At 32.2% G+C, this 27,867-nt stretch overlaps 1 protein-coding gene across 3 annotated transcripts; it reads right to left on the bottom strand.

The window, feature by feature from the left end:
- Nucleotides 1–966: 966 nt before the first annotated feature.
- LOC139876452 (serine/threonine-protein kinase GRIK2-like) lies at nucleotides 967–7,306 on the bottom strand. 3 transcript variants are annotated; one of them, XM_071863770.1, is made up of 14 exons: nucleotides 7,196–7,306; nucleotides 6,883–7,077; nucleotides 6,402–6,548; nucleotides 5,820–6,179; nucleotides 4,988–5,062; nucleotides 3,930–3,974; nucleotides 3,567–3,641; nucleotides 3,374–3,461; nucleotides 3,172–3,296; nucleotides 2,530–2,625; nucleotides 2,370–2,436; nucleotides 1,982–2,097; nucleotides 1,801–1,879; nucleotides 967–1,378 (listed from the first exon to the last, which is right to left on the bottom strand). In XM_071863770.1, the coding sequence occupies exons 3-14, from the start codon at nucleotides 6,501–6,503 to the stop codon at nucleotides 1,224–1,226; spliced, it is 1,383 nt and encodes a 460-aa protein (XP_071719871.1). In that variant the 5' UTR covers nucleotides 6,504–6,548; nucleotides 6,883–7,077; nucleotides 7,196–7,306; the 3' UTR covers nucleotides 967–1,223. The 3 variants fall into 3 exon arrangements, with proteins under 3 accessions (XP_071719871.1, XP_071719872.1, XP_071719873.1); XM_071863772.1 differs by having other exon boundaries at nucleotides 1,243–1,378; nucleotides 1,801–1,893; XM_071863771.1 differs by lacking the exon at nucleotides 6,402–6,548.
- Between the last annotated feature and the right edge of the window lie 20,561 nt (nucleotides 7,307–27,867).

Below are 27,867 nucleotides of genomic sequence, written 5' to 3'. Positions count from 1 at the left end.
TTTTAGTTTCAGGAACATGAAGAATATCAGATATGGAAAAGGTTTTGTGTGGTGAGTGAATTTTAGATGAACCAATGTGAAGGATAGGGAGTCCCATACCGTTACCAACGTGGAGTGCGTCATGTGATATGCCTTAGATTTGTCCATGCCTGCTAAATTTGACGTGACATGACTATTAGCACCCGTATCTAGATACCAGGCGGTAGTAGTTGTCGAAGAAAACATGCAACTATTAATAATGTTGGCCGATGGTCTGGCATGAACAGTGGATGGATCACGGTTTGGACATTTTGATGGAATGTGACCAATTCCACATCGATTACAAGTACCATAAACCTTGTTTCGGTTGGACGCCCAACTAAATTGACGATTATCACCTTGAACATACGTGTTATAACCTTGATAAGCTTCACGGCAACGATGATTACCACGATTGCTATCATTGTTGTTTGTGTAATGGTTACTGTAGGATATTTGTCAGGGAATTGTGCCAAATTATGCTAAAACTCCCACATCATGCTAAAAGCCTAATACTAGCTATTGTCTAATAGCTTGACTTCGTTTCAGAGTCAAGATTGGTTTAAATTGTAACACTTGACATTTATGCGCGTTGTAATGTCTTTCTAGACCTAGAGAGCCGTTTTTTTGTTGTATAATAAAATTTCCGCCGTTATAAAAAACGATGATTAAAAATCAATAGATATCGCAACCATGATGCATTGAAGTTACCACTTAATAAAGCATCACATCTTTGTGTCATTATGTTTAGGGAATTAAGCTTCTCTTTTTTTCCTGTAGATTAGTTGTTAACTGTTGCAACTTTTGGTTTTTTCTATTGCAATGTTTAAGTTTTTAACATAGAAAAATTACATTAATATATTAATATATTCTCTTCAAAATCCGATTTGTATCAACTTTACCTCCTTAAAACCGATACATTTATGTTATTTGAACAGTTAAGCACTTCAATCCATGTATTCCACAGCTGTTTTTCTCAACAAACAAAATTTACAAAACATCAGTTGCCTTTCAAGGTTTGAAATACCCCACTTCAAAATGTGACAAAATGGTCACAGCTTAAGAAATTCCAACTATTATCTAACAGCGTACCGTCTCATTTCGCCAAAAGTTCACTTTAAACTCATACATGAATGATGAAAGATCTTAATGTACAATAACAATTTTAAAGAAAAACAAATACAATAACACCTTAATTTTTATTGCTAATTGCTAATAGTGTCTGTTCTGATTGTATCAGATTCTTCCCTTTGTAATTTGTTGCGTTTGCACCAACAAATGTATTGAGGGATAAATCCATCCTTTTCCGTGACCCACGGATGCATAGCAACAGTTTCAAGACTCATCCGTTGCATTGGATCTGGCCAAATCAAACACAAATACCAACACAAAAAGTCAAATTAATAAGATGATTATAATCATAAATATACTTGAAAGCGTTTGACCCTCTAAGCACATTTGAATCGTTTTAGCTACATTTTTATGCGTTTATAGTTTGGGAGTGCTTGACTTAACTGTACACATACTACTAATGTACGTATCCAACTCCGAACCACGCTATTGTGTTTTCTAGCTTTAATACCGTCTATTGTATGTTTTTTGCTACAAAGTTTGACAGTTTTTGGTTATGCATACAATTGTAAGTTAGATCAATATGATAGACGATAATGATATTAATGAAAAATTCCCATGAAAAAAGAAAAAAAAAAATCAAGAAAATTTTGAGCTTTTATGAAACAATTTAATAAAAAAATTGCAGATATACAAAACACAAATACTAACCTTTGCATAAAAGCCCCTCAATTAGGTCCTTGAGGAGAGGGTTAATATCATCAGGGAAAAACAAGGTATCATTAACAATCTGAAATATAAACACTAGATAACTTAGTAATACACGAACACCAAAAACAACGAACCAAAAGTAAGTATTAAAACGAACAACAATACGACAATACTTGCTTACCTTATCATATGTATCTTGCAGTGTGTCTCCAAGAAATGGATACCGTCCCGTTATCATACAGTATAATGTAACTCCAACCGCCCAAATATCCGCAGTTTTTCCATGATAACTTTTACCTATTAATTATTAATTATTAAATATAAAGATAAAAATAAAAATGGAAGATTTTAAGACTCCATAGCATATTTGATAGAGGTGGAACTTTCACCCCATTTACTTATAAATTAAATTAAATAATTAAGTAAAAGGAGAGCATGTCAAACAATTAAAAGTCCATACATTCTCCTAAAACTTTTATCTTATGATATTATTAATAATTATGTAATAATTATGTTTTTATAAATGGATAATTAACACAATCATTTTAGTAGCTAGAGAACCAACTTACCTAGACAACATTCAGGAGCAGTGAAAACAGGAGTCCCGGGGGAGCGGCGAAGCTTGTCATTTTCATTCTACCAATAAAATCGAAGTTTATGACCAGTGTCGAACTTTACGTACTAGTACGTAAAAAAAGTGTTGAATTTGAGAAGAGAATAATACATTACCTCACATATCTGGCTTACACTGAAATCGCCAATTTTTACCGTGCCAGTAGCAGTAACTAGAAGATTATCAGGTTTAATATCTCCATGAACAATATTCTGTATTTCATGAAGAAAGTAGTTGTTAAACATAAAGCAAAACTTTTATACTGTATTTTTTAAAATTAGATTTTGTGCCATACTTATATGTTTGAAATACTTATGTTTTATATCTGATATATATTTATTATGTGTAATATATATATGTTCAATTTAATTATTACTAAAAGTCAATGTTGGTCAACGCATAACTCGTTCCCAAATCGTCCCTCCAAGGTCCCGATCGACTTGTCCCCGAATCACGACTTTTACAACCTTGAATAGAAGTGTTAAATAATAATATAATAAAATAAACAATTCCTCCATCCCATAAACAGTAAAAAAATTGACAACGATGAAGTCTAATAAAATTGTTTCCCCAATTATAAATCCACAAAAACAATAAAAGGTCAAGATGTGAAAATGGATTTTAAACTTTTACCCAAAAAGGGAAATGATGTGTTTATATTTGGATGTATTGTAAAAAGAGAACTGTTTTTCATTTGTTTTGGAACAGAGAAATTATTACGTTTAAATGCATTTAATAAACAAGGTTAGTTATCCTACATGAGAATGAAGATACATCAAACCAGAAACTATATCACGCAAATATCTCCTTGCAACATTTTCACCCAAGCTACTTGTAGGTCCATCACCTTCAAACACCCACTTGCCTTCAATATATTCAAGAACTGAAAAAATAAACATCAGTATACAAACTCACGTAATGAAATTATATATATTAAGAGAGTTGTATGGCAGTTCGTACCCATGTAAAAGTGATCTGAATCAGGATCATCAATCACCTCAACAAGATTCACTATGTTAGGATGATCCAGCATTTTCATGATTATAACCTGAGAAAAATAAAAATAATACAATAATACAATAATATAAGTAAAAATAAATAAATAAATAAATAAAAGAAGGAACATGATGATGATAATAGGGTAACAAACTACCTCACGGAAAACATCAGTCATGGCTGTCTCAGAAGGGGTAACTCGTTGCTTTATTAAATGAGACTTGTGAAAAGACTGCATAAATAAATTAGACACGGTCGGTCAATTGATGATTATAAAGAACTTACAATTCAATTCAAACAAAAAGATCAAACTCTGAAATTTCTCGGGTTATGTGAGAAAATGCATTAGACAGATAAAGTTGAATGTTATCCCTTAGGTGACTTCAAGAGTAAATTAATACAGAACAACTTGAACAAAAATATCATTTAAAAAGAACGCTTTTAAAGCAAATTAGGTAACTAAGTTTGACATCAAAAGACATTTATTAATGAATGGTTAAAGTGCAATAAAGAACAATACCTTAATTGCATAATGCTTACCATCAATCTGGCTTCGGTAAAGAACCTAGAAAATATAAGTCAAACAAGTGCAAATTAAAGCACAATTTGATTCTTTTTAGTCAATTCATTGATTAAACGGCTCTCCGGAACTTTCTTCTTGTTCTCTCGAGTTCCAAACTTACAACAATTATGGTTAGTCATATTCCCCTCTTTTTAAACCCTAATTTAATTACATATACGATATACGATAAGCTTTATTCTATGATAAGGTTGAGTGACTATGAGTTATTGTGTGTGTGCGAACAACAAGAAGGTCCATCACTTGATACGATTCTATAGGAAAACAAAGAAAAGCGTCTTGTCAATCTCATTCTCAACGCCAAATTTGACTATGGTTCCATTTGGAGAATTTTCGATGCCGTTTTTAGTACCATCTTTTACAACGGGGTTGACCTTGATATTATTCTTAAGGTTTACAATGAGAATGACTTTGATTACATTCTTAGGGTTTACAACAATGTAGTTAGCACGTTTCTTGACAACATATTCAGAATCAGTACTGTTCATCATTCATAAAATAAAAAAACGTGCTACCTACAAAATTGCAAACCCCTAAGAATCTTAGTAAAGTCATCTTCGTTGTAAACCCTAAGAATCTTAACAAAGTCATCCCGATGTAAAAGACGGCACTAAGAACGACATTGTAAACCATTGAAATAAAACCATAATCAAATTTGGCTTTGAGAACAAGATCGGCGAGACGATTTTCTTTTTCCCTTCAGAATAATATCAAGTGATGGACTACCTTGTCGTTATTCCTGCACACACAATAACTCATAGCCACTCAAGCTTATCATAGAATTAAGCTTATCGTATATGTAGTAAAATTAATATTTGAAATAAGGGGAATATGACTAACCATAGTTGTTTTAGGTTTGTAACTAAAGAAAACAATAAGCAAGTTCTAGAGGATCGTTTAATCAATGAAGTGACTAAAAAGAAACAATGAATCAAATTCTGGTTCATGCAAATTGGGCAAGTAGTTAGAATAAGTAAAATCATTTATCAACTAATTACCACTTTTCCATAGCTACCAGAGCCAATTTTACACTCGTGAACATACTCATTTACCATCTTGCTCCCATATTCATCCTAAACATGAGAAACAAAGTTAAATTAAAAAAAAAAAAAAAAGTTAACAAACTAAACACCGTTTACAACAACCAACATAAATAGGTTAAGACATTATGTACAAAGCTTAAAAATCTACATAGATTTCCATACAGTTATCATAGCTGAATTTGGTACTCACACTACACTAAATCAAAGATTACTATAATTATTAGGATACTTAAAAAAAGTTGTTTGAATTCATTTACTAAAACTGGTTAATGCATTATCAAATAGATGTACTTGTAACAACCAAGTTCGAGTTTTCTCAGGACTATTAAGAAAATTAATCATATACTCTTTTAGTAAACCATGTAAATGAAACAATCCCAGATTTAATACAAACGTAAAATACAACGTTGCAAAAATCGCTACTCAGGCAGTACTCGGATCGCGACTTTTTAGAAAGTACTCAGAAACTCGGGAGTACTCGGATGTTGACCAAGTTTGACTTTGACCGATTTTCCGAGTAATCCCGAGTTTTGGCGGATTTTGACCGAGTTTGACTGATTTTAACGTAGTTTAACCGAATTTGACCGAGTACTCGCCGAATAATTCCGAGTTCGGCAACACTAGTATAATATTAAATGTAGTTAAATCAGAAAATACTACCGATATGTAGCGTAATAATCATCTCTTTCTATTAAAAAGTTTCTAATTTTTGGACTTAGTGAACTCCTGCGTACTTTATATTAATTAATATGAATGGAATCATCTAAACATGCAGTTTAAACATTACCTCTGATCGTACAAATTTGTTAGTTTCTTTAACAGGAAACTCCCTGCAAATCAATCCGTTATCCATTCTATATTTAAGTATCTCTTGAGAGCTTTTAGCAGGGTTTATGAACTCCTCATGATCTTCCGTATCAATATCTGTTCCGTTATTATTATATGAATTATTATCATTTTCTTCATCTTCTGTATCAGTATCCGACCCGTTTTCTACTACATCTTGTTTCAATAATAGCCCCTGTAGAACATGATTTCCCCCCTCTACCCTTGGCCTTAAATCCTTCTTATGATTCTTTGGAAATGAAAACCCAAAACAACCACAACATGCCATCTCCATCACACTTGCACCCAAGTATTTAAATTTCTGTATAAACATGATTAATCAATCTTCGTTGGTACTACAATATTAACTCAACATAAATTCTGCACGCTTTATTGGAGAAACAAATCAATCGTTGTGTTAATCAACAGATATATCTAAAATTTATTTTATTTCACAAATAAGGTTACACATATGACATTGCACGCATTAATAATGTGAAGATTTGTAACATATAAAAGAAATATATACAGAAAAGATTTGTACCTTATGTGAAATAACTGAGATCAAAACCTTCACATGATATGTGTGAACCTTCTCAAAGTTTTCGTTTTCTTCTATTTTATACAAAATGAATTTTTGCATCATGTAAAAATCATGTTAGCTAAACCTTCATCCCACATGAACCAAATCCTATATGAGTATGAAAACACATTGAACATTGACTTTTTATACAAGAAATGCTAATTTTTGCTATCGAAACCTTCACATGACATGTGTGAACCATCACAAGTTCACACTAACTTTTCGTGCATTTCTCTCATGTAAACAAAGTTATAATTTTTTTCAAATTTTCAGAAATACTAAAACCTAATAATTAGAGGAAAGAGGTGATAAAGCCCTGAAATTAATCAGCTACTTTGCTACCATAATTAGCAAACACTTAAATATATAAAACATTATTCATTCCAAAGTAATACTTTTTATCATATTTAACTTACAACAAAAGCTAGATTAGATTACTGACCTAATAAGTTAGAGTAAGGAGGTAATCAAGCCCTAAAATGAATGAATCGATCAATCAATCAGCTATTTTACTGAAAGACTCCAATGGATGCCATTCAGAAAAATGAAATAAACAATTGACGATGAAATAAACACCACTTGGATTCAACGACAGCAACATATCTTAATTAACAGCAGCTCTTCCAGTTTTGATTTCCTTCAAAATCATCAAACAAAAAGAAGTCAAAATTAGAAAAAACTTTAAACATAATAATTACGGAATGAATTGGAGCGTAGCTGTAACGACGATTAAGCTAAAATATTAAATTCGTTACCTTATATCATGAAATTAGGAGGTGAAATTAGGGCAGTATGTATGTTGATTTGGGGATTTAGTTTGAATATCAGAATTGATTGAGGTGTAAATTTTGTGAGTGTGAATTTGATTTGACCGATATATATGATTTGAATTTGATTTTATACAAAATTGCTCATTTTGGTATATGTGTGTTTCACTTTTGAATGTATTTTATTTTATGCATTTATAGTCTTTGAAATCATTTTAAAGTTTCAATTTCATCTCTCACTCTAACGAAGGTTAACTGAGTTCGTTAAAATTATTCACAGGAACTATCTACGTAATCTTTTACAAAAATCAATTCATTCGTCAAAGGGACTATCCATGTTGAAACAATAATGAAATAAAATAGAATTGACTTCATTTTGCCTATGAGTATAGATAAGGCTTTTGATAATCTTCATTCCATGGGGAAACAAGTATGATGGACTGATATAGAGGTGCTAATCTCAACACATTCACTTATTAAATGGGTTATTCTAGGTTGTGCTTTAGGAAACAAAATTGTTAAAATAAAATGAGTCAAACTGGTTGAGAATCGCCTCACCTAAGGCGATGTTCTAATGCATTAAACCCCCGTTATATTATTCTTCAAGAAATGGATTATAACTAGAACAATATTTTCAGTGATCATATTTGACCCACTAACTATCCAAAGATGGTGAAAAATCATTTCGGGTTCCCTTCAGTTTTGTGACTAAATCAATTATGTATATTCTTCATTGCAATATCACAATGCAGGAAAATTGACTATTTAAGTTTTACTTTTAAAATCATATACATAACTTGCAATATCAAAATATTTTCATCCAAACATTTTATTTTATGGAAATTGTGGAGGTAGTTTAGGTAGGGTCACAATAAAGCTCCGTATCATCATCATCTGGAAGGTCGTCTTTCTCTACTTTCTTCCTACGGTAACTAGTAGCAGGCTTGGCTGTACCAGATTTTCTCTTTTGATACCCCTGTAAGTACAAAAGTTCTTATTAAGTACAAACTATTCATGCTTGATTCTAGAAAGAAAAAAAATCCCTAAACACTATCTAACTAGTTTACCTTCCATAACTTTAGGAACTGCAAGTTTTGCTAAACATTTGATGTAATCCTTGCAGGAGGAGGCTCGAAACCCTACAAAATGTAACATGATTAATCACGAAATCAACCATCTATTAGGAATCGAATTGCACTTATGAACGTTTAACAAACACCATTGTAGGTGATAAAGCATCAATCATGTTGATGATTAAACGTATAACGTTTTTGCTCATATGTAAGCTACCTAAATTTAATATCATGTGACCATTCGGACCATTTCCCGGATACCCTAAACTATGACTGTATCTCATTAATGAGATTACGTGAATAGTCCCTGTGAAAAATGAATTAATTTTTGTAATTTAATTAGTTAAGGATTACGTGGATAGTCAATGTGAATAGTTTTAGCGGACTCAGTTAACCTTCTTTATGGTGAGGGATGAAATTGAGACTTTAAAATGCTTTTAAGGATGAAAAATGCAGAAAATAAAATACATGAATGAAATGCGCAAAAAGTGGAAAACACGGGTTCGAAATGGACAATTTTGTCTTGATTTTAAGATTTAAAATAGATAGATTTATATATTATATTATATTATATTTATATCTATATCTATATTCATTAATTATTACTTATTACTTATTAATTAATTTTAATAATATAAGTGGGGGTTTTTGATAATGCTAAAAACGAACATATATTTCATAGCATTATCCCTCAAGAAAGACAAGCTTTTAGTTGCAATTGTTCTATTTACAAGTAATATTCGTTTAAATAATAAAAGGTGAAGACAAAAGACAGATTCGACGAATTGAAGACGCAAACGACCAAAAAGCTCAAAAGTACAAAATACAATCAAAGTGGTTCCAATTATTGATGAGAAACGTCTCAAAATTACAAGAGTACAAGACGCGAAACGCAAAGTACAAGATATTAAATTGTACGCAAGGACGTTCGAAAATCCGGAACCGGGACCAAAGTCAACTCTCAACGCTCGACGCAACAGACTGAAAGTTATAAATTAATTATGTATATAAATATAATATAATAAAGTCAACTCTCAACGCTCGACGCAACGGACCGAAAGTTATAAATTAATTATGTATATAAATATAATATAATATATAATTAATTATATAAATTATATATATATTATATTTATATAATAAAAACCGTCGGCAAAGCTAGGATCCAAAGTGTGTGAGCTGGAATCCAGTGCTCCGCACTCGCGGTACTTTTGTGAAGGAAACCTCAGCACTCGCGGAACTCTACAGTGCAACGTGGGCCTATAAAAGCCATCGAATTCTGCACGAATTTTACATCTTTTTCTTTCCTTCTATCAACGTAAATATATATATATATATATATATATATATATATATATATATATATATATATATATATATATATATATATATATATTATTTTAATTTTAATTTTAAATTCTAATAATAAGGGTATGATAGCGAATGTTGTAAGGGTGTAAGTCGAAATTCTGTTCGTGTAACGCTACGCTATTTTTAATCACTGTAAGTTATGGTTAATGTTATTTTTAATTTAATGTCTCGTAACTAAGTTATTATTATGCTTATTTAATGCCGAAGTAATCGTGATGTTAGGCTAAATATTAAAATTGGGTAATTGGGTTTTGTACCATAATTGGGGTTTGGACAAAAGAACGACACTTGTGGAAATTAGACTATGGGCTATTAATGGGCTTTATATTAACTAAACGATACCTCGTTAATTTAATATATAGACTTATAATTTGACGTATTTATATATAACCACATACGCTTGACTGGGTACGGTGGGCGGGATATCTATAAATACCAATAATTGTTCATTTTACCGGACACGGAACTAGATTAATAGTTAATAGACTTGTTGAAACAGGGGTGGATTACATTCAAGGGTAATTGGTGTAATTGTTAATAAAGTAGTAAAACCTTGGTTTACACGCAGTCGATAACCTGGTGTATTCATTAAACAAAGTATTAAGACCTTGTTACAATTCGAATCCCCAATTAGTTGGAATATTTGACTTCGGGAATAAGAATAATTTGACGAAGACTTTCGCACTTTATATTTATGACTGATGGACTATTATGGACAAATCCGTATGGACATATTGAATAATCCAGGACAAAGAACAATTAACCTATGGGAATAAACTAAAAACAACACGTCAAACATCATGATTATGGAAGTTTAAATAAGCATAATTCCTTTATTTCATATTTAATTTCCTTTATTTCATATTTAATTGCACTTTTAATTAACGCACTTTTATTTATTGTCATTGTATTTAATTGCACTTTTAATTATCGTACTTTTTAATTATCGCAATTTTATTTTCTCGCACTTTTATTTATCGCAATTTCATTATCGTTATTTACTTTACGTTTTAAATTAAGTTGTATTTATTTTTAATATTTTACATTAGGTTTTAACTGCGACTAAAGTTTTAAAATCGACAAACCGGTCATTAAACGGTAAAAACCCCCTTTTATAATAATAATACTACTACTTATATATATTTTTGTATTTTTATAATTATAAGTTAAAACTAATATAGCGTTAAGCTTGTTTAAAAGATCCCTGTGGAACGAACCGGACTTACTAAAAACTACACTACTGTACGATTAGGTACACTGCCTATAAGTGTTGTAGCAAGGTTTAGGTATATTCATTCTATAAATAAATAAATATCTTGTGTAAAATTGTATCGTATTTAATAGTATTTCTTTGTAAAAATAATATTATTTTCTAGTACACCTCGCACACATCAAGTATTTTTGGCGCCGCTGCCGGGGACCAACACTTAACGCCGAAGCGAGACACTATTAAAAAAAATTTAGTTTTTACGTTATTTTTGTAAAAATATATTTACATAAGTTTTAAATATCAAAAATATAAAAACGTAAAAAAATATATATCTTTAAGTCTTTAAAAAAAAGAAAGTATTTTTAGTTATAAAATACTAATAAGTTATTTTTATTTAAAATATAAGTTTTAGTTATATTATAAAACATTTTCTATAAAATAAAAACAGAAAATAAAAATAAAAAAAAAAAAAAAAGGAAACCGAGCCTGCAAAATTTGACCTGCATCTGATCTGAACCTGAGGTATCCGCACTCGCGGTACTTTTTGCCAGTTGGCATCCGCACTCGCGGAGGTTTCTGACAGGTCAACACAGCCAGCATTTATTACGAAATTAGGTTTAATTTATTTATTATTAATACTAATTAGGGTTTATTAATTAATATTAGTTTTAGTTTTTAATATTAATTTATATTTTTAGTTTAAATTAGTTTTATTAATATATAAAATTAATAGTTTTATAAAATAAATAATATAAAAATAATATTTTTATAAAAATTTGTACTTTTTACAATTTTAAGTATATTTTTATATTTTGTACTTTTTTTATTCATTTTAGCGTAATATTTGTATTTTTCGCTCGTATTTAGTTTTAAGTCATAGTTCTTGCCATAGTTATTTTTATTTCTAGATTTTTAGGCTTTGCCGTAAAATCCCTTAAGTGCTTTTTCTTTAGACTAAGATTTAGGTGCTTTAGAAATTTGCGACGCCGTTTTTATATTTTAGTACCCTTTTTAAGTTAATGCCATTTGGGATATAGTATTCTTTCTAAGCTTTAATATTTTTAGACGTAATTTTTTTCTTAGTTTTTAGTTCATTTTTAAAGTTTCGACGCGCTACTTTCTTATTTTTATTTTTCGACGCCTTTTATTTTTCGACGCGATCTTTTTCTTTCTTATTTCTCGACGCTCTAGTTTTTAGGACTTAGATTTTTTCTATTTCTTATCTAAAATTTCTTTAAATTTAAACTAAAAATTATTTTAAGTGGTTAAACTGATAGACATCAAAATTTTCTGGTTCGTAGTAATAGTTGGATTTGTACGTGGACCGGGTTATTGGAGCCAAACAGTACTCAATTATAATGAGACCAAACGAATCCTGCCCCTCTGCTGCATTTTTTTGCTATTCGAAACGTGGGCAAAATCAGAAAAGTCTATTAATTTGATAACTTATATAATTTTTCTTTCTTTTTTATAACTAATAGGATAGGATATTCAGTGAATGCACCGAGCAAAACGTTCACCACCTTTTGTACGTTCACCGCTTGTAACTCGATCAAGACATCTAGCAAATATTGTCGCCGTTGATTTTTCTTTAGAATCGTCATCCAGTCGACCAAGTACTCCAATTCAAATTTTCGATAATCCATTTTTTGAACCCGACCTCACAATTGAGAATCCGGAGAATATTCAGGGACAATTCATAGATCCTGAACCATTAATTTTTCCTTCGGAACCACCAATCATTCAAACAGAGATTGTTGAGGAACCAACCATTAAATCAGAATCCTCTAGTGATTCAGATTCAACAAATTCAATCATGGAAAATCTGGAACCTCTAAGTATGGAAGACCGAATGCGAGCTAAACGCACTGGCCAAGGTCACGCAATTACTCAACCTGACATTAATGCGCCAGATTATGAAATCAAAGGACAAATTTTACACATGGTAACTAATCAATGCCAATTTAGTGGTGCGCCGAAGGAAGATCCAAATGAACATATTCGTACCTTTAATAGGATCTGTACACTATTTAAAATCAGAGAAGTTGAAGATGAACAGATATATCTCATGTTATTTCCCTGGACTTTAAAGGGAGAAGCCAAAGATTGGTTAGAATCGTTACCTGAAGGGGCGATTGATACATGGGATGTTTTAGTTGAAAAATTTCTTAAACAATTCTTTCCGGCATCTAAAGCCGTGAGACTTCAAGGAGAAATTGTTACGTTCACACAAAAGCCAAATGAAACTCTATATGAGGCATGGACCAGATTTGGAAAGTTGTTAAGAGGATGTCCGCAACATGGTTTAGACACCTGTCAAATAGTACAAATATTCTACCAAGGATGTGACATCACTACAAGAAAAGACATCGATATAGCAGCTGGTGGTTCCATTATGAAGAAAACAGCAACTGATGCTTACAAAATTATTGATAACACTGCTTCCCACTCACATGAGTGGCAACAAGAAAAAGATATCGTTAGATCATCTAAAGCAGCTAGATCCGATTCTAGCCATGACTTAGATTCCATTTCCGCAAAGATAGATGCTGTCGAGAGACGAATGGAAAAGATGACTAAGGATATTCACTCAATACGAATTAGTTGTGAGCAGTGTGGAGGACCACATTTGACAAAAGATTGTCTTAGTATTGAACTAACAATGGAACAAAGAGAGAATGTTTTATACATAAACCAAAGGCCTGGAAGTAATTATCAGAATAATTATCAACCGCCAAGATCGATCTACAATCAAAATCAGAATTATAACCGAAATGTTCCATACAACAACCAACAAGGTCCAAACAATCAACAAGTATCCAATAATACTTATCAGCAAAGACCTAATTTTCAAAACAAACCACCACAAACCGATGATAAAAAGCCAAATTTAGAAGACATGATGTCGAAGCTAGTTGAATCTCAAACGCAGTTTTTCACATCTCAGAAACAAACGAATGAACAAAATGCTCAAGCATTTAGAAATCAACAAGCTTCTATTCAAAATTTGGAACAAGAAGTGAGCAACCTAGCAAGGTTGATAGGTGAAAGAAAACCAGGAAGTCTACCTAGCGATACAAATGCTAACCCCCGGAATGAAACAGCTAAAGTCATTACCACAAGAAGTGGTACTACACTTAAAACCTGAAATACCTGTAATTTCTGATGAAGCTATTCCTACTCCACAGGAACCACAATCTGAACAAGATAAGGAAAAAGAACCTGTAGTTGAAAAGGTTAATGAAGATAACACAGTTAAGGCTAAACCTTATGTTAAACCATACCAACCACCACTTCCTTACCTGAGTAAAATGAGAAAAGAGAGACTTGAAGCCGAGCAATCCAAATTCTTGGATATGTTAAAACAGATAAATGTAAATCTTCCTTTCGTTGATGTGATTTCAGGAATGCCTAGATATGCTAAATTTCTGAAAGATCTAATCACAAATAGAAAGAAAATGGAAGAACTCTTGGCTGTTACTATGAATGCTAATTGTTCAGCAGTGCTGTTGAATAAGATACCAGAAAAATTATCAGATCCAGGAAGTTTCACAATTCCATGTTTTCAGGGTAGTCTTAGTTCAATAGAAGCATTGGCAGACTTAGGCGCTAGTATAAATTTAATGCCGTATTCACTATACGCTAAACTAGACCTTGGAGAATTGAAACCAACACGAATAAGTATACAACTAGCCGATCGATCAGTAAAATATCCTAGAGGGATAATGGAGAACATGCTAGTTAAAGTTGGTACTTTAGTATTTCCAGTAGATTTTGTTATTCTGGACATGGAAGAAGATTCTCGAGTTCCTCTCATATTAGGAAGACCATTCTTAAACACGGCTAAAGCAATAATAGACGTGTTTGGTAAGAAACTGACCCTAAGTATAGAGGATGAAAGTGTTACCTTTTCAGTTGATAGAGCAATGCAACAACCGTAATCTGCAGATGATACATGTTATTATATTCAAACTATAGAATCACATGCAGAATTGTTAGAAGAATTTCCAGAATTACAAGGAACACGAGAATGTTCTTTAGGAGAAGGAACTGAACTAATTGATGAAACTGAAATGTTAGCTACACTTATGGCTAATGGATATGAACCAACAACAGAAGAAATTCAAATGCTAAAAGAAGAAGACAGATATCGATATAAATTATCGATAGAAGAACCACCGACATTAGAGTTAAAGCCACTTCCAAACCATTTGGAATACGCTTATTTACATGGTGAATCTGAATTACCTGTAATAATATCGTCTTCTCTTACTGAAAATGAAAAATCTCAACTCATTTCTGTGCTAAAAGCTCATAAACCAGCTATTGCATGGAAAATTCATGATATTAAAGGAATAAGTCCTTCGTATTGCACACATAAAATCCTTATGGAAGAAGGTCATAAAACGTATGTGCAACGCCAAAGAAGACTAAATCCTAATATGCAAGATGTTGTTAAGAAAGAAATTATTAAACTGCTAGATGCATGTTAAATTTATCCAATCTCTGATCGTCCATGGGTAAGCCCAGTTCAATGCGTGCCTAAGAAGGGTGGCATGACTGTCATCACAAATGAGAAAAATGAGCTTATTCCTACTAGGACTGTAACAGAATGACGTGTTTGTATTGATTATAGAAAATTAAATGACGCCACTAGAAAAGATCACTTTCCCTTACCTTTTATTGATCAAATGTTGGAAAGATTAGCCGGAAATAGTTACTATTGTTTTCTTGACGGTTTTTCCGGATATTTTCAAATTCCAATAGCACCCGAGGACCTAGAGAAAACCACATTCACGTGCCCTTATGGTACTTTTGCTTACAAACGCATGCCATTTGGACTTTGCAACGCCCCTGCAACCTTTCAAAGGTGCATGATGGCGATTTTTCACGACATGATAGAAGAATGCATGGAAGTTTTCATGGATGACTTTTCAGTCTTCGGTGATACATTTGAATCATGTCTAGTTAATCTTGAACGAATGCTTATTAGATGCGAACAATCAAATCTAGTACTTAATTGGGAGAAATGCCATTTCATGGTTAAAGAAGGCATCGTTCTTGGTCATAAAATTTCAAAGGAAGGAATTGAAGTGGATAGAGCTAAAGTAGATGTAATTGCTAAACTTCCACATCCCACCAATGTTAGAGGAGTTAGGAGTTTTCTAGGACATGCCGGTTTTTACCGACGTTTCATAAAAGATTTTTCTAAAATTGCCACTCCTATGAATAAACTCCTAGAAAAGGATGCTCCATTTATCTTTTCAGATGAATGCATCAAATCTTTTAATATTCTTAAAGAAAAACTCACTAATGCGCTGATTATGATAACTCCAAATTGGAATCTACCATTTAAACTAATGTGCGATGCAAGTGATTTTGCAATGGGAGCCGTTTTAGGACAAAGGATTGAAAAACGATTTCAACCTATATATTATGCTAGTAAGACATTACAAGGAGCACAAACAAATTATACAACTACAGAAAAAGAACTCCTTGCTATTGTCTTTGCTTTTGACAAATTTCGTTCATATCTCGTTCTAGCAAAAACGGTGGTCTATACCGACCATTCTGCTCTTAGATACCTTTTCTCGAAACAAGATGCTAAACCACGATTAATCCGTTGGATCTTACTCTTACAAGAGTTCGATATTGAAATCCGAGATAAAAAGGGAGCAGAAAATCTCGCAGCTGATCATCTTTCTCGTCTTGAAAATCCCGAATTAGAAGTTCTAAATGAATCGGCCATACAAGACAACTTTCCTGATGAATATCTATTGAAGATAGATTATAATGAAATTCCATGGTTTGCAGACTATGCAAACTACTTAGTATGTAGATTCCTTGAAAAAGGATTGTCGTACCAAAAACGAAAGAAATTCTTTAGTGATATAAAACACTATTTCTGGAAAGATCCACATTTGTTTAAAAGTTGTCCCGATGGAATAATACGCCGATGTGCATTCGGAGATGAAGCTAGTAAAATCTTAAACCATTGTCACACAGGACCAACAGGAGGGCATTATGGGCCTCAACTCACAGCAAGAAAAGTTTATGATGCTGGATTCTATTGACCTACAATTTTCAAAGACGCACACCTTCTTTGCAAATCCTGTGATGCTTGTCAAAGGGCCGGAAAAATAAGTCAACGTGATGAAATGCCACAAAATGTCATTCAAGTATGTGAAGTATTTGACATTTGGGGTATTGACTTTATGGGTCCATTTCCAAAATCTCATAATAATCTCTACATTCTCGTTGCCATTGATTATGTATCTAAATGGGCGGAAGCACAAGCTCTCCCAACTAATGATGCACGAGTTGTAGTCAACTTTTTAAAACGTCTTTTTGCAAGGTTCGGAACACCGAAAGCTTTAATAAGTGATCGGGGTACTCATTTGTAATAATCAACTTGAGAAAGTTCTCAAAAGATATGGAGTAACTCATAAAATCTCCACTGCATATCATCCACAAACAAGTGGACAAGTTGAAAATACCAACCGAGCATTAAAACGTATTCTAGAGAAAACCGTAGGATCAAATCCGAAGGAATGGTCCATGAAATTGGAGGATGCACTCTGGGCTTTTAGAACAGCCTACAAAACTCCAATTGGAACCACACCTTTTAGACTCGTTTATGGAAAAGCATGTCATCTTCCAGTAGAAATTGAACACAAAGCATTTTGGGCTTTGAAGACATGTAATCTTGATTTACATGAAGCTGGACGTCTACGGTTAAGTCAGTTAAACGAATTAGAAGAATTAAGACATGAAGCATATGAAAATTCCTTAATCTATAAGGAAAGACCGAAGAAATGACATGATAAAAGAATCAGAAGTTCAAAAGAATTTAAAGAAGGAGACAGAGTTCTTCTTTTCAATTCACGATTCAAGCTATTTCCTGGAAAATTGAAATCAAGATGGTCTGGACCATTCATAGTCAAAAGAGTTTTCCCATACAGAACAGTAGAACTAATAAATTCAAATGGGATTGAATTTAAAGTTAATGGTCACAGAGTTAAACATTACATACATGGTCCGATGGAAGTTGACAATGAAGTCAATCATAATTTCACCACCCAAGAAAATCCTCAAAATGAAAACATAAATATGTTATCAACAACATATGAAAAATCAAAATTGGAAAATAGGGAGGATTCAAATTGGAGTGATGAAGAAGAATTCTTATACAAACCTCCCATTCCAAGAAACGAAGAAAAATATGAACAAGAAGTTCAAATAGAATTGAAAGAACCAAGAAAAGAACACCCGAAAATGGTTTACAAACCAACTCGACTTACTAAAGTAGGAGACCCGGGCGAATTTATCATTTCTTGCTTGCTTAATGATGGTGCTGTATATAATGGACTCGCAGATTTAGGAGCAAGTGCAAATATTATGCCTCTTTCCTTATACAAAAGATTAGGTATGGGTAAATTAAAACCAACCAAAATAGGTGTTCAATCATTTGACCTAACCATTAAACACCCGATTGGAATAGCAAATAATTTACTTGTTAACGTGGGAAGTTTGACCTTTGTTGCAAACTTCATAGTGATTAATATGGAGGAAAACCTTGATATTCCTCTAATTTTAGGTCGTCCATTTTTAGCAACCACCGAGGCATTCATTGATGTAAGAGAAGGTAGAATGACACTTAGGGATGGTGATACATCGATCACCTTTGTGAACCGAAAGTTTAGATCTCCACCAACCAAAACTGTTAAACCAATAAAAACGCATAAGTGTGGGGAAGATGAAGAAACACTTAATGATGATCCGATCATAAATAACCCTGTTGATGATACGAAATTAGATGAACCTATTTTTAACAGTTCAACGAAGAAACTTTATAAATGGATTCACGATGCTAGGATTAAAGGAAACTTTAAGTTATATAACCGATTACTATCCAATTTATCGCCAAAAGAAAAGGCAATGTTAGTTGAATTTGTGAAAGTTACGGAGGAAATCAACAAATGGATTGAAGCAAAAGTCAGAGATATACAAATTGTTGATGATCCAATTGAAAATAACGTTAAACACAATTTCAACTAATTGTGGGGAGGTTCGAATCTTTTTAGGGTAATATGTATTTCTGTTAGAGTTAGATTTTCTGTTTTCGTGTAGTTTCCGAGAATGGAACGCGAATGGTCTTTCCCTAGCAGACCCTAAAGAACTAGTCTTCTCCCCCCATTCTGAATTTTTATTTTTTTTAGGTTTTACGAGATGAAGACTTCCTGTGAATTAAACCATGGTCTAATGCTACACGCTTTGATCACTAAACGTAATAATGACACCCTTCCAAGTGAAATAGTATCATTAATCAGAGGTAAATTGGACGGAGTAAGAAAAGAATCCAGGAACGAAAATAATAAGTTACAGTTTGGTAAAGGAAAATCAAAATCCGCAGCGAAAAGAAGAGCACGACACCTTGAAAGATGTGACAAATGCGGAAAATGGTCACACGAAGGAAAATGTTCGACGAATCAGACATATTCCAATACCGAATTCGTTACTTTATGCAGAGATGGACCGTTCATATGTTTCGAAGAAAAAACGTTGAATGCTCGAGGTTACGCCTACGTAGCTATGGAAAACCAATTAGTCTGACTATTTTATGAGTGGGCTAAAGCAGGTCACTAAGAATTCTATTTCACAGGTAAGTATGTACAGTTTTTATTTTTATTTTTATTATTTTTAACCTTTTGATAATAAACGCTAAATCGTTCGCTATAAAGTATTAAATTGAAACTCAATAAAATTAGGTTTTGCGACCGAAATTATTGATATCATACAAAAATTTATTACATCACTGCGAAATTTATCGTTTATTCTTAAGGTATAAATATCTTTACTCAATCAACCCAAAATATTTCAGAAATTCGTCAGGAGTAAAACTAGGTAAAATAGCCGAAATTACTTTACCGAAAAGAGGGGCGTATATTTTTGATAATATTTGATTGATTAAAGTGGGATAAAAGACCAAAAAGATTTTTAATTTTATTTTTACTTTGTTTTTAAAATTAATATTAAAATAATATTGTAAACTTTTTAATCAATATATTTAAAATTATAAATATTTGAAAAATTAATATTTTTAATATAAGTTAATCATTTAAGTTTGGTGTGAATTTAAAAACAAAAATTTACTTTATTTAGTTAAGTTAAAAATTTGATTTTTAAAATTCGTCGTGAGTTGAAGACTAGGTCATTGAACCGAAATTGCTCTACCCAAGGGAGGGACGAGAACTTTTATTATCATTATTTTTAATCTTATTGAATTAAAGTATGCCAAAAACATTAGAAAACCCCAAAAAAAAATCTTTGCTTTTAAAACAACGCTTTAAAATTATGAAATTTTAAAATTTTGTTGAGGGACGGACTAGGTCAACGTACCGAAACAACCTCATCCTAAAAAGGAAAACAAAATTTTAAATTAATCAAGTAATTGTTTTATTAATAAAGGTTTTATTAAACAAAAAACAGCAGTCGCGGTACTTTGTGGGTACCCACATCCGCACTCGCGGAGGTAGCGAAACCCAGTTAAATAAACTGGTCGACAGACCAGTTTTCCCAAACACAAACACACCCAATTTTTTTTTATTTTTCTGCGAAAACCCCACAAAAACCACCCCAATTTCGCGATTTTTCACCGATAAACATCAAATTTTTTGCTAAAATCATGTTGAGAAGGATGCTACCAAGAAGTTACTCAAGAAAATCGGTAATTTCTACATCTAAACACCATTTAATTCGGGTTATTAGTGTTCTTGAACAAAAATATTCATAATTTGATTTTGATGATTTCTAGTGTAATTGTGTTTAAATTGATTGTATATTGTGCTTGTATAACCTAGGTTGATGCTATTTAACATGGTTAGAAGCCTTAAACTTCAAATTTTGATTAATCTAGGGTTTGTGTTCTTGAGCAAAATTGGGGCTTTTTGATATAAACGGGTTACGGCCGAATTTTGTTGTTAGTTTATACTAAATTGAGTAGTGTAACATGTTTAGGTTGCTAAATAATCAAAACTTTGATCCTAAACATGATTTTCAAAAATTAAAGTGGACTTTTTGAGTCAAAAATACATGAACTCAAATTAATTGATATGAATGCCAATTGGAACTTGTTTAATTGCTAGTAATGATTATTTTGACATGTTATTTGAGATAAAAGCTAAAGAACATTGTATACATTCTCATATACGTTCATTTGTAAAAGTGTAGAATTGTTAATATTATGAAAATGTGTACAAAGTTTAATATAGATTAAACATGTCATTGTAATTGTTTTGATTTATGATTTTGCTAACACTAATACATATTTGGATGCACAAAAATTGTGTTTGATATGTTTTGCAGACTGAAAGGGGTGAATCTTCATCTGCATCTCAGGCTCACAATGCTCCTCCTGAGAATGCAGCGGAACATGAGATTAATAACCTATATAGACAAGATCTTCCGCATCAATTCATTCCATATTCAAATATAGAATTGGCAGATTTACATCCTAATTTAAGGTTTGATCGACATTGGATAGATTATCCAAAATTCCAGAGGAACTTGCACACCCTTCAGTCTAATGTTGTTGAAGTACCTAGAGTCATAGATTGGGAACCATTAGAAACAGTTGGATTGGCCGGTCCAATCAGAGAATTACTTACACAAAGGTATGGTAATTCTACTTTCACTAATTGGGAATGTTTGTTTAATATACGTAGGCGTGTATATAGAGAATGGTGTGTGGAGTTATTGTGTAGTATTGAAATAAATGATCGGGTATCTACCTTAACCGATCGTAGTTTTATTAGATTTTTATTAGGAGGTGTGATGCGCCATATGTCTCTACTAGACATGGCTCAGGCTTTGTGTATATATACGCCTGAGGAGCTGGCATCTACTGATTGTCAAGGGTTGATACTTAATGGTAGGAGAATTGATGAGAATTTTGATATGAATGGTGTATGGAGTAGAATGACTAGGCATACCAGATTTCGTGGGGGGGAATAAATCTTATACTGATATTGATAGAGCTGAGCTAAGAGTAATCCATAGGTTCTTAGCAAATTCGATTACACAGCGAGGTAAGAACAAAGAGAAAGTAAATGAGAATGATTTATTTTATCTCATGTGTATTCGAGACCCACAGAGCGCTGTTAGTATACCTTATTGTGTGGGTTATTATTTATCATCTATAGTTAAGAGTTTATGGCCTAATAGGATAATAGGAGGTGGTAATTGCTGAGTATCTAGGTGTCGATAGAAATCGGGGGGATTAATAATTGCAGCATCGGAACCCCGTGATACAATTGGTTTGAAAGAATATCATGGTGCTAAGGTTTTAAAGAAAAAACATAACGCTGCAGCACCATATGAAGGCTCGCACCCACAGGTCGAAAGAGATCAGCAGCAAGGTAACGCGGGAGGGGGGAATGAGATGACAGAAATGCAACTTTTTATGGCTCATCATGAGTATGAAATGGCTAGACAACGAGCATTTCAAAATTGGCAGTATCATCAAAACCAAATCATAAGTCATCGTGCACATATAAATGCAGCTTACATTGCGACTCCAATGCCCGTATTTCCTCCCTGGACTATACAGACCCGACCACCGTACCCTACATATGACCCAGCTCAAGCATTCTACAGTACATACGGCTATGAATGGGATCCCTACTGGCACCAGCCTTATCAACCCCGATTTTCTTTTATTTTTATTTTTTATTTGATAACTTGTAATTTTATACTTTTAATATTTCTTTTGATATTTTAATAGTTTTTATTTTCTAACTTTTATTATTAGATTTTTAATAATTTTTGAATGTGGGGTGATATACCCAACTTCAAAAATATGTGTATATATATGTTTGTAGTTTTTCTCATGTACAAAACAGGGTAAAACAGCGCATTTTCAAAGACTGGCATTAAGTTCAGCAAAAGCTAGTATTTTTGACGACAAAATGAAAAACAAATGTGATGTAACAACAAGACGGAATGAACAAATGATGTGCACCATTTATCATTCAGCAAACAAACGCCAATATGTTTGGAAACTTTGATAAAATTTAATCATTTTTCTACGCTAATCACCCTCAATAATTTAAATTGTTACTGATTTCTTGCAAATGAGGGCATTGCAAGATCTTAAGTGTGGGAAGGGGTTAAATTCTTTCGGATTTTAAAAATTTTTGATTTAAACACTTGGTTACCATTAAAAATACTAGTAACGCAGTAGTTGTATTAGAATCTAGTGCTCTCTGATAATAAAGAACAGCCCTAGTCTTATATACTGACTACCAAATTCTAGTAAAATTTTTCAAAATTTTCAATTAAATGAACTAAAAATCATGTTTATACATATTTATGAACAATAAAATTAGGTGTTAAACACCGAAATTATTGTTACCTCGAAAAGGACATAAATTGAGAAACAACTCAAAATGTTAGAATTCATTTAAAATGGAATAGAGGACAATAAAAAGGCAAATAAAAGAAAATAAAAAGCCAAGTGTGTAAAAAATTACCAAGTTATTTTGAACATATATCATATATTTCTGTAACAAATTATTGAAGATACTTTTGCTTTGGACTAATCTAATCAGTTTTACCCGATTTACTGTAATATATTTGAAAGAAAGATGGATCTACAAGATGAATCAATTCCATCATTTAAAGGAAGTAAAGTCTTCCGAAAAAGACACGCGCTTCTTGATTTAGGTCATGAAGTTGTCATCCAGACCAGCTGTAGGTTGACGAAAAACCTAGAAAAGTCATCTCTAAAATCAGCAGGAAATCCACGGACCTCGGCATCAAACAGGGTCTGTCTTGTAAAATGGGGAGGACGCAGTGCAAATTAGCTGGATAAGACTAATGAATCAGATCCCCAGAGAAGGATAATCTCCTTAAAAGATCAAAAATCAGCTTTTAAGACTGATATTACTCAATCCTAGAGATTGACCTTAAAGATTGAGAATTACAAACTCATGGAATTCGATGATGTAGTGACCCGAACTTTTCCATGTTTATATATCTTAAATGAAATTGATATTTACATGATTAAGTGTTTCCGACATGTTAAGCAATCAAACTTATTAAGACTTGATTAATTAGAATAGGTTTCATATAGACAAATGACCACCCAAGTTGACCGGTGATTCACGAACGTTAAAACTTGTAAAAACTATACGATGACATATATATGGTTATATATATAGTTAATATGATTTTATTATAAGTATGTATCTCATTAGGTATTTTAACAATGAGTTATATACATAAAAATGAGACTATTAAATTAAGAAACTCGAAAACGATATATATAACGATTATCGTTATAACGTCTTACTAGGTACATATGAATCATATTAAGATATTGATACACTTGGTTAATTATGTTAAATGATAAGTAAATATATCATTAAGTGTATTAACAATGAACTACATATGTAAAAATAAGACTACTAACTTAATGATTTCGTAACGAGACATATATGTAACGATTATCGTTGTAACGACATTTAACTGTATATATATATCATACTAAGATATATTATATATCATAATATCATGATAATATAACAATTTAACATCTCATTTGATATAATAAACAATGGGTTAACAACATTTAACAAGATCGTTAACCTAAAGGTTTCAAAACAACATTTACATGTAACGACTAACGATGACTTAACGACTCAGTTAAAATGTATATACATGTAGTGTTTTAATATGTATTCATACACTTTTGAAAGACTTCAATACACTTATCAAAATACTTCTACTTAACAAAAATGCTTACAATTACATCCTCGTTCAGTTTCATCAACAAATCTACTCGTATGTACCCGTATTCGTACTCGTACAATATACAGCTTTTAGATGTATGTACTATTGGTATATACACTCCAATGATCAGCTCTTAGCAGCCCATGTGAGTCACCTAAAACATGTGGGAACCATCATTTGGCAACTAGCATGAAATATCTCATAAAATTACAAAAATATGAGTAATCATTCATGACTTATTTACATGAAAACAAAATTACATATCCTTTATATCTAATCCATACACCAACGACCAAAAACACCTACAAACACTTTAATTCTTCAATTTTCTTCATCTAATTGATCTCTCTCAAGTTCTATCTTCAAGTTCTAAGTGTTCTTCATAAATTCCAAAAGTTCTAGTTTCATAAAATCAAGAATACTTCCAAGATTGCAAGTTTACTTCCAAGTTTTCTAAATCCGTTCCAAGTAATCATCCAAGATCAAGAAACCTTTGTTACTTATAGTAGGTTATCTTTCTAATACAAGGTAATAATCATATTCAAACTTTAATTCAATTTCTATAACTATAACAATCTTATTTCGAGTGGAAATCTTACTTGAAATTGTTTTCGTGTCATGATTCTGCTTCAAGAACTTTCAAGCCATCCAAGGATCCTTTGAAGCTAGATCCATTTTTCTCATTTCTAGTAGGTTTATCCAAGGAACTTGAGGTATTAATGATGTTCATAACATCATTCAATTCATACATAAAAAGCTGTCTTATTCAACGTTATAAACTTGTAATCACTAGAACACAGTTTAGTTAATTCTAAACTTGTTCGCAAATAAAGTTAATCCTTCTAACTAGACTTTTAAAATCAACTAAACACATGTTATATATCTATATGATATGCTAACTTAATGATTTAAAACCCGGAAACACGATAAACACCATAAAACTGGATATACGCCGTCGTAGTAAAACCGGGGGCTGTTTTGGTTGGGATAATTAAAAGCTAAGAAGAACTTTGATTTAAAAGCTATACTTCTGGAAAAATTATTTTTCTTATGAACATGAAACTATATCCAAAAATTATGGTTAAACTCAAAGTGAAAGTATGTTTTTCAAAATGGTCATCAAGATGTCGTTCTTTCGACGGAAATGACTACCTCTTACAAAAATGATTTGTAACTTGTATTTCCGACTATAAACTTATGCTTTTTCTATTTATATTCATAAATTTAAGTTCAATACGAAACCGTGGCCACTGGAATCACTCAAAACGGATTAGAAACGAAGAAATGGCGAGTAAAACAAGATTGATAAAAACTACTCATTTTACCTACGTGAAAGTTAGTAATAAATCTATTCCAACCATAACCTAATCAACTTATATTGTATATTATGTAATCTTGAGATACCATAGACACGTATACAATGTTTCGACCTATCATGTCGACCCATCTATATATATATTGCGGAACAACCATGTACACTCTATATGTGAATGTTGGAGTTAGCTATACAGGGTTGAGGTTGATTCCAAAATATATATATAGTTTGAGTTGTGATCAATACTGAGATACGTATACACTGGGTCGTGGATTGATTCAAGATAATATTTATCGATTTATTTCTGTACATCTAACTGTGGACAACTAGTTGTAGGTTACTAACGAGGACAGCTGACTTAATAAACTTAAAACATCAAAATGTATTAAAAGTATTGTAAGTATATTTTGAACATACTTTGATATATATGTATATATTGTTATAGGTTCGTGAATCAACCAGTGGCCAAGTCTTACTTCCCGACGAAGTAAAAATCTGTGAAAGTGAGTTATAGTCCCACTTTTAAAATATAATATTTTTGGGATGAGAATACATGCAGGTTTTATAAATGATTTACAAAATAGACACAAGTACGTGAAACTACATTCTATGGTTGAATTATTGAAATCGAATATGCCCCTTTTTATTAAGTCTGGTAATCTAAGAATTAGGGAACAGACACTCTAATTGACGTGAATCCTAAAGATAGATCTATTGGGCCTAACAAACCCCATCCAAAGTACCGGCTGCTTTAGTACTTTGAAATTTATATCATATCCGAAGGGTGTCCCGGAATGATGGGGATATTCTTATATATGCATCTTGTTAATGTCGGTTACCAGGTGTTCACCATATGAATAATTTTTATCTCTATGTATTGGATGTGTATTGAAATATGAAATCTTGTGGTCTATTGTTACGATTTGATATATATAGGTTAAACCTATAACTCACCAACATTTTTGTTGACGTTTAAAGCATGTTTATTCTCAGGTGAATACTAAGAGCTTCCGCTGTTGCATACACAAGATTTGGAGTTCATGTCTGTATGATATTGTGTAAAAACTGCATTCAAGAAACTGATTTCGATGTAACATATTTGTATTGTAAACCATTATGTAATGGTCGTGTGCAAACATGATATTTTAGATTATCATTATTTGATAATCTACGTAAAGCTTTTTAAACCTTTATTTATGAAATAAAGGTTATGGTTTGTTTTAAAAATGAATGCAGTCTTTGAAAAAACGTCTCATATAGAGGTCAAAACCTCGCAACGAAATCAATTAATATGGAACGTTTTTAATCAATAAGAACGGGACATTTCAGTTGGTATCCGAGCATTGGTCTTAGAGAACCAGAAAATTTGCATTAGTGTGTCTTATCGAGTTTGTTAGGATGCATTAGTGAGTCTGGACTTCGACCGTGTTTACTTGAAAAATGATTTCTTAACAAATTTTGTTGGAAACTATATATTTTTAACATATGAATATTATGTGATATATTAATCTCTTAACGTGTTTGATATTATGTGATAGATGTCTACCTCTAATACAAGTCCCATTGACTCACCTAATAATAATGAAGAGTCAAATGTAATTTGGAATGGTTCGTGGACTGATTCACAAGTTCCCGAAGAGGAACCGGAAGAAGAATCGGAACCGGAAGAAGAATCGGAACCGGAGGAGGAGGAACCGGAGGAAGAAATAGAACCGGTGGGGGAAATAATAAAACGGTTAAGTAAAAGAAAATCCTCAACCAACCGACCAAGGTTAATTATGGTTAACGATGTTTCCGCTAAGGAAGCAAAATATTGGGAGGATTACCAATTCTCCGATGAATCGGATCCCGACGAGGATTCCGATGATGTTATAGAAATTACCTCAACTGAATTTAAAAA

Source organism: Rutidosis leptorrhynchoides, chromosome 11 (genome assembly GCF_046630445.1).
Source record: "Rutidosis leptorrhynchoides isolate AG116_Rl617_1_P2 chromosome 11, CSIRO_AGI_Rlap_v1, whole genome shotgun sequence".
NCBI lineage: Eukaryota > Viridiplantae > Streptophyta > Magnoliopsida > Asterales > Asteraceae > Rutidosis > Rutidosis leptorrhynchoides.
The sequence above is the reverse complement of the archived record's forward strand: the minus strand, read 5'-3'. Positions and strand labels throughout refer to the sequence as shown.

Coding starts and splice junctions, on each gene's coding strand:
- LOC139876452 (XM_071863770.1), bottom strand. CDS start 6,503: ATGATGCAAAAATTCATTTTGTATAAAATAGAAGAAAACGAAAACTTT. Junction 2,437..2,529: donor GTGTAAGCCAGATATGTGAG/GTAATGTATTAT, acceptor TTTTATTGGTAG/AATGAAAATGACAAGCTTCG. Junction 1,379..1,800: donor TGAGGGGCTTTTATGCAAAG/GTTAGTATTTGT, acceptor TGATTTGGCCAG/ATCCAATGCAACGGATGAGT.